Here is a 7,870-nt window from a genome sequence, read left to right on the forward strand (position 1 = left end):
TGCTATCCCACGGGGGAGTAATTTATGCTGCCACATGATGGTGACCAGGGTGGGCTGGGGCATGAGGGTGCTACGGTGCAGGGGCTACCTGACAGCTAGCCCCTGCACTGTAGCATCTTCATGCCCCAGCCAGCACCTCCACCACACAGAGCCCAGGGCTGACCCCTTGGGCCTGCTGCCAGCCCAGGCCTGCTCTGCCCCAGCTCAAACTGCTGCCCTCCCGAGTAGTGAACTCCAGTGTGAAGTGTGCTGGAGCTTATTGAGGCACACTAATTGCACATGCAGACACAGCCGCTGTGTTTCTAAGGGTGATAACCAAAGCCCTAATCACAGCAACAGCTGCCTGCAAGCAATTTCTGGGTTCACCAAGTCCAGCCGTGCTGCAAATTCTGCTCCAGGTCTTCACGCTGCGCAGACTGGGACACTCTGCATGAACGCTCGAGCAGTTTTGCGGAGTAAAAATCCTGTGAATAAAAGTATTGTTTTGTATTGTTTGCATGTTGTTTGGCTTGACACGTGCTGTTCCAGAGCTCCTCAGGTATGGTGGCAGGTCCGTGACACTGAGACACGGCCGGGGCTGGAAGGTAATTACAAAGGAGCAGGCGCGCGTCTCCTGCTAGGCGTGCTGGGGGTTTGCAGCGCTCTGGGAATATCTGAATCAACATTTTACGTGCCCGACATGGCTGAAGGGCCGACATCCCCGTGCCCAGCCACGGTAAGATTACCGTGCTGGTTTTCCCGAGAACTAACCATTATTTTTCTGACGGCTTCAGTTGTAAAATAAAAGATTGTGTAAAATATGCCCTTAATTGAGACCTGGCGGCAACCTCCCTCTTCAGGTCAGGGAGTGACGTGTCTGAAGCCATTACTTCCAGGCTCTCACCGTGAGGACGGTCTTTAATGTGGTTTATTGCTGTCTTCAATGCACAGTAGTCCGACAGGGACGGTCCCAGTGTCTCCCATCACTCAGGACCTGAGCCATCTCCCACTAATCAATAGGACACTGCTTAGCCATGCAGCAGGCCTGCATTTTGGGTATGCTGGAAAGGATCTCCCCACTGCCCCTGGACCAAGTAGGGTATCGAGTGTGAATGGCATTACGAGCACCCAGCACCGTGCGGCAGGTCAGGTGCAGCCTGGCACTAATGGGACGATGCTTTATGTATGCCAGGGGAAGGTAAAGCTGGCAAGCCTAATCCCTGCTGATTTTCTTGTTGGGACACAAGTTGAACCCCGGTCCCCCTAGTCCAAGATCTAAGCAGCCCAGTCTGACTCCTTCATCTGCTCTCCTTTCTCTCCAGGCGATAGAAGAGCTCTTCCAGGCCCTCGATCTGGAAAAGAGAAGCATTGCCGTGGGTCGCAGCCAGGTACGTGTCTGAACCATCCCCGGCAGGGCCGTGGCGACGCTCCAGCGCGATATCGCAAGCAGGCAAAGGGTGGGATCTGCGTCCTGTTGTTGTGAAACGGCGAGAGACGTTTTTCTCGCTTCCATTTGTGAGATTTTTCAGAAGCGTCTGAATGAACCGGCAGGTGAAACGCCGTGGGAGTCGGTGGCGCTGAGGCTCCTAACTGTTGTAGATGCTATCTCTAGATGAATCGAGTGTCAAGGCACGATACTTGAGAGCCCGGATCCTCCAAGGACCCCCGGTGCCCACCCCTCTTCGCTTCCCCACTGTAATCAAAGGGCGTTAGGGAACAAATGCTTTTGGAGGGTTTCAGATCAGTTAGGCAGAGCACTTCTGGATGCAGTAGTTGCCACAGTAACACAACTTGAACTTACAGCTGATAATCGCAAAGAGAGATTAATTTTCTTCCCTCTGCCTCTGCAGCGCTCGGCAGAAAGGGACAATTCCTGGGCTCAGTCTCGGTACAGAAACAACTTTTTCATCCTGCATCCAGTCATTTGCCATTTTCTCTTCTTCTGCAACCCTCACGCTTAATCAATAGTGCAATAGCAGTTCATCAAGTCTTGTTATATAGAAGTTGGGTTTGCCATCACTTTGAACATTGATTTATTTTTTTTTTGTTACTAGCCTCTAACCTCCCCCCAGCCCATTGTGAAGTTAAGACAGTTATTAATGAAACAATCAAATAGATGGGAAAGAAATCATACCATTTTCTCAAGGAAGCCAGTTTTCCAGGAAAAGGTCCCTAGGAGAATTTGGAGTTCTTTAAACGTGCAGCTTTCCAAGAATGGCATAAAGTTCACAGGTATAATTTATTATTAACAGGAACTGCAATGTACGGTGGTTTGAGCCGTATGCATTTTGCTCGAGTAAGAGGTGAGAGAGACCTCTGCGTTTTGAAAGAGGAATTGAAGGCTAAATCCAAGCACCCCTGCAAAATCCCTACAGTTTCTGGCTTGTCCATCATGGGCCTGCAGAAAGTAAATGACATGGCTAATTCTGTTCCTTCCTCTCCTGCCTCGGGACCTATCTCCTCGTGGTATTGCAGGGTGCTTACAGTACTGAAAAGGTATTTTCAGTAATGTCTTTCATGCAGAAAGTAGGAAATGTCCAATGGTCCATGCAAAAGGTCTCAAGGGTTTGCAGCTTTCAGGAGTGATTAATGTTCTTATCAGCAAGGGAGAGAGAGAGGAGGAAATAGCCGAAGCAGCGGGTGAGCATCCAGCTCGGTGCGCTCAATTCCATTAAGTTCCTAGGCCCCGGTCTTAAAAGGTAATTAGGCATCCAATGCCCACTGCTTTCAGTGGGGAGTAGGTGCCTAATGCACTTGTGGCAGCCCAAGGTGTCAGGAGAGGTTCGTCCCCCCTGGACAGCGATGGGGGTGTAATGTCTGGGTACAGCAGGAGTCAGGGGGTTTTATGGGTGCTTCAGCGAACCATGGCAAAGCTGCAGCAAACAGCACCCGTCTGGCGAGAGGCTGTAAGGTGGCATCGGGACACGAGCTCGGCTGCAATGTTGCTGTAATGCTCGCCCGTGGTCTGAGCAGGTCCTTGCTCGGTGCATGGGGGCCATGACTGCAGTCCCCTGGCACGGTGGCACAGGGCTCTCTGCTCTTCCAGCAGGCAGGGTTGGGGGGTGTGGGTGAGGCTCGATGCCTGTCTGGCTTTGAACATGGCCAAGTGCTGCCCTTGTCCCCTCCTAGGTTTTCCTGAAGCCTGGCGTGGTCTCCAGGCTGGAGAAACAGCGGGACAAGCTGATCTCCCCCATGGTGGTGCTTCTCCAGGCTGCCTGCAAGGGCTTCCTCTCCCGTCAGAAGTTCAAGAGGTTGAAGGTAGCCGGGATGGGGGGGTTGCCAAAGGGCTGTTGCTGCGGGGGGCAGAGAGGCGGGGTGGGTTTCCTCTCTGATAGCGTTGCAGGTGTTCCCGTGAATATGCCAGGGTGCTCTTGGCACCGGGCATGGTCCACGTGAAAACTGGTTGCACACAGTTCGAAGGGCAGCTGCCTGCTTTGGCCCTTGCCATCTTGTCTCTCTGGAAGGAAGTGGGTTGCTGGTAACCTGGTACCATCGCTACTCTCCTTGCAGATCCAGCGCCTGGCCATGCGGTGCATCCAGAAGAACCTGGCGGCGTACCGGGTGGTGAAGGAGTGGCCCTGGTGGCAGCTGCTGTGTTGCCTTCGGCCCATGCTTACCACGCACGTAACAGAGGACCAGCTGCGGGCCAAGGAGGTGCGTAACGTGGGGGCGGGCAGGCGGAGCGAGATGCTCCATGGGCCGGTCAGGTTGGAAGTCATGTCTCCCGAGACTCCTATTCATGAAGCTCCCTTCTGGTCCCCATCCCAAAAGCAGCTCGTATCCTGGGACCTGCCCATGCTGTAGGAACATATCAGAGGCCAGGGATGCACCAGGCTGCTGGCACACAAATCACCTTGGCTAGGGAGAGGTCAAGTGCAGCAGTTGGTTCTTGCCTGCCTAGCCTTGATCTTTGCGGCGTTGGAGAGAGGACCAAAGGCCCAGACTCGTCCTTGAGGTACCAGGCTCTTCCCTGTAATGTCAGGGGAGTTGGGCCTGCTTCCACCATGCCTCAAATTGGCCCATTTCAAATGCTCTCGACTTGGACCCTGGTTCTGCTCAGCATCCAGTGCCAAAGGGCCAGCGCACTGCCACGAAAAGCTCTTGCACTTATGGTTAACCCACCTGCAAGCAGGGCGTCTCACGAGAGAGCTGTTTCTGCCTGAGCTCTGGCCAGGTGTGGGAGGTTATTTATTTGATAAGCAGCATCCAGGCATTTGGGAGCTCCTCCAAGGCTTCTGAGCTTCATTTCTCCCTGCAAAAATGTGCCCCAGGCAGACACCAAAGCGAACGCTCCCTCCACTTAATGGCAGGAGGAAGCACCGTTGCGGCAATTTACAGTGAGCAGCCTTTAAACGTGCCGGGTAAATTTTCTTAATAAGGCAATTATGTCTTTCCCACTTGTTTTTAACAGGAAACGATCAGTATATAAATAAGCCCGGGACACTCGGCTTCTGAGCCTGCATTTTGCTATTTTTTCTTTAGGAGGAGCTTGCGGTGCTGAGAAGAAAGCTAGAAATGTCTGAGCAGTCACGGCATGAACTCAGGCAGAGCACAGAGGGGCTGGAAAGCAAGGTAAGGGCCCAGGGGCCGGCTCGGCATGCGGCTCTCTTCTTTCTCAGAGGGTGTGAACGAATGAAGGCGCCTCCCAAAAGGGGCAGGTGAACAGCTATCAGTTAGGGGAGGAGCCCGCCCAGTCCGAAACCTTCCTGCACGCCAAGCACGTGCACGTTTGGCCTAGCGCTGTGTGTCTGTGTGTCGCTCCTTTGCAGGTTGTTTAGCGAACAGGCAGCGCAGACAGAAGTTACATAAGACGCGGTGTTTTGAACTGTCACGAGGGGTCAGGTTTTCACCCGATCGGTCCTTTTTTAAGTGCACTTGTCTTTGGTCATGGCTATAAACTGCTTTCTGTGGCCAGATCAGGCGAGTATTGTCATTTCTGTCTGCACCCATGTTGTCCTGGTTGAGCTCCATTCTCCAGTGTTTCTCGTTGGCCGAGGATGTGGTGCAGGCACCTACCCTGGACTCATTCAAGAAACGCTTGGATGCTTATCTTGCTGGGGTCCTTTGACCCCAGCTGACTTCCTGCCCCTGGGGCGGGGGGCTGGACGCGATTATCTTCGAGGTCCTTTGCAGCCCTAACGTCTATGAAGGATGGGGGCCTGGACCGTCGATGGCTGAGCAGATACTCATTCTCGCTGGTGGGTGTGGCTCGGCGCGTCCTTGAACAGTTGATTTTATTTATTTTTAATCTGCCAAGGAAACGACATGCTGACTAATTTGATCAGGTCACGTGCGTGAAATGGAGGATTTTATTTCTCTCTGTGGGGAGCCGGCAGCCTCTGCGGTTATCCGTCGGAGCGGGGATGGGCTGTTTCTCCGGGAGGCATCATTGCTTGCTGCCTGCTGCTGTTCTGGACGCGCTGTGATTTGAAAGACCACCTATTACATCCCGGCCACGTGATGATTATAAAGAAGCTAAACATTAGCAAATGGTCCTACGGGCTGGACGGTGCTGGCTGAGACGGAGGGGCCCCGAGCGGATGATGACTGGAGTTAATTGAGTTTCCCCGGCTCCGGGCGGGCCGTGGGGCTGATCGGATGTGCTCTGGTGTCAGCGGGGTAGGTGGTGTTGCAAAGGAGCCCATTAATGTCAGCGAGCCAGGCCTTCAGAAACAGCCTCATCTTGGGCTAATTAAATGCCCCTTGCTAAATGTCATCACAGAAATCGCGCCTCGTCCTTCATGTTTCCACACCAGTCTGCTCAAGCACTCGCGCTTCCCTTCACTGTCCCTGATCCCCACCCGGTGTCTCTCGCTTCCTTGCGACCTCTTTTCCTCTCTCCCGGGGTGCCGGCAGGGTTGCTGCCCCTCAAACCAAGGCAGGGAGAGCGGGGAAGTGGCCCCATTCCCCTGCAAGTGACAGCTCACGAAAGGCATCAGGTACGACGAGCGCTGACAAATGGCAGTGCAAATGTAATCCGTTCTCCTGACAAAGCCCATAACGAGAGGAAGAAATTATATGCAAATAGAACATATTCTCATTACAGTCTCCAGATTGCAATCTCGGCGACCTCCGCGGACACCCGAAGTAGCTTAGTCTAATGGGAGGAAGGCTAATAATGAGAGGTGCAGGCAGGTAGTGAAAATACCCTGCCAGGCTCCGGGAGGAACGTGCGACCCGGTCGTTAGCTAAATGGCAGACTTGTCGGGGCTCTTGGGGCTGCGGAGACGCTCGCCGGGGGGACGAGTTTTGCTTTCCCGAAAGACGGGGCGTTGCAATGCGTTCGTCATTAAATATTTGCTAGATTTGCATTTGACTCCAGGGGGACTGGGGGATATCAGGTGAGGTGATGAATCGACATCCGGGGCCCGGTCATCTGGCATATTTGCAGCGGTCAGGTGCTTGTCGTCGCACTTTGTGCAGAGGATCCGCAGTGGGTGAGTTAAGGTCCATGTGTGGAAACTCAGCTGTCAAGGCTGTATGAAAAGGCATCGTTACCAGGACCAGATTTAAGGGCTTCATGTGGAGTGAGACAGGAAAGCCCCAAAGTTGGCTATAAATATTCCTGGAGTGTCGGAGACGCTCCCGCGGAGCAGGCTGCAGCCCAGCAGAGGACGGACGTGGGGTGATTTGCTTTTTAGAAAGCTAATTTAGATGTTCCTGAGAGCTGGGCCTGCTGCTTGGGACCAGGCACTGTGGACCACAGCCTTTTGTCTTCATTAATGGTTCCACGATGGCGAGCGCAGAGCCCTGAGGACGCGTGAGGATGCTGGTCGGGTCCGAGACGTCCATCAGCCCGGACCCCAGGCACTAGCTCAAGGCTTCCAACAGCAGTGGACACAAACCCAAACAAAGGCAGGGCTGCTCCTAGAGGCTGATATTTGGTGAAACGACGTGGCCCCTTGAGACGGGCAGACCATGCCGGTCACTTAAGTCACCCGTGTTCAACCTCCCGCGGTAGAGCCGCCTGCATGGCTTTTCTGCAGGCCGGGAAGAGCCTTATCCCATGACCCAGAGTATTGTTGAGCAGGGAAAGGGGGTGATTCAGGCCTGGGTGCAGTGACCTGTTTGGAGCCTTGAGGGAAAGCGCTGGCTCCGTCTCATGAGAGGGGGGGACCTGGGGTGCATGCATGTACCCCCACGCACACCTTGCAACGAGGGGGTGGAGCGCTTCCAGGCCACAACCTCTTGTGCCTCTTGCTCTATTGCAAATTAAATTTAGCGCTAATTGGTTCCAGCTGCATGGAAACCCAATTAGCCCCAATTGCAGCATGCCGGGGCCGGGGCAGGGTTGGCACTGGGCATAAGGGTTCTTTTGTGCAGCAAGTCGTTTTGCAAGGGGCATTGCTGCCATGCTCAGTGGCTCTTAGGACCTGCTGGAAGGAGCGGGTACCGCTTGTGTCTACAGATGGTTTGGCCCCATGGTGGTGCTCCCAGGGAGACCTCCCTGGCTGTGGTCTCGAGGTCATCTGGGGGTGCCAGGGCCTAGTGCTCTCCGGCCATCTCCTCCCTGCGGGGAGCAGTGGGGAGGGTGTACGGCCTTAGTGAGCTGCACCGTCCGTGCTGTAGCAGAGCAGGGGGAGTGGAGGTGCAGTCCTGATTGCGTCGAGGTACTATCGATGCTAATGGAGCCAGGATTTTTACTTTGGCTCCTCTCTGGGGTCAGGATTGGGACCCTAGTGCAGGGAGCATTTGCACGCGCACGTGCGTGCTTGCAGGCATGTTCCCCAGCACGCTGTTGGGAAGTGAATCAGTGATGCTGAGATGCCGAATGCACCTCCGAGGGCTGGAAAGCTGGGCCCGGGGGAGGTGGACCAAGCTGGCCCTCCCCGACAGGCGGACGTTGCTCCCAAAACTACCTGGAACCCCCCCCCCCCGCACCCCAGCACAG

At 54.5% G+C, this 7,870-nt stretch overlaps 1 protein-coding gene across 2 annotated transcripts in view; it reads left to right on the plus strand.

Annotated features, from left to right (window-relative positions):
- Positions 1 to 7,870, plus strand: part of MYO18B (myosin XVIIIB) — a 166,923-nt gene that overhangs the window by 86,174 nt on the left and 72,879 nt on the right. For both annotated transcript variants that reach the window (XM_019507347.1, XM_019507346.1), the window contains exons 22-25: positions 1,302 to 1,367; positions 3,109 to 3,237; positions 3,490 to 3,633; positions 4,462 to 4,551. In XM_019507347.1, the coding sequence (XP_019362892.1) occupies positions 1,302 to 1,367; positions 3,109 to 3,237; positions 3,490 to 3,633; positions 4,462 to 4,551 (429 nt within the window). The remainder of the gene's footprint in view (positions 1 to 1,301; positions 1,368 to 3,108; positions 3,238 to 3,489; positions 3,634 to 4,461; positions 4,552 to 7,870) is intronic.

Source organism: Gavialis gangeticus, unplaced genomic scaffold (genome assembly GCF_001723915.1).
Source record: "Gavialis gangeticus isolate Ggan-Ray unplaced genomic scaffold, GavGan_comp1, whole genome shotgun sequence".
NCBI lineage: Eukaryota > Metazoa > Chordata > Crocodylia > Gavialidae > Gavialis > Gavialis gangeticus.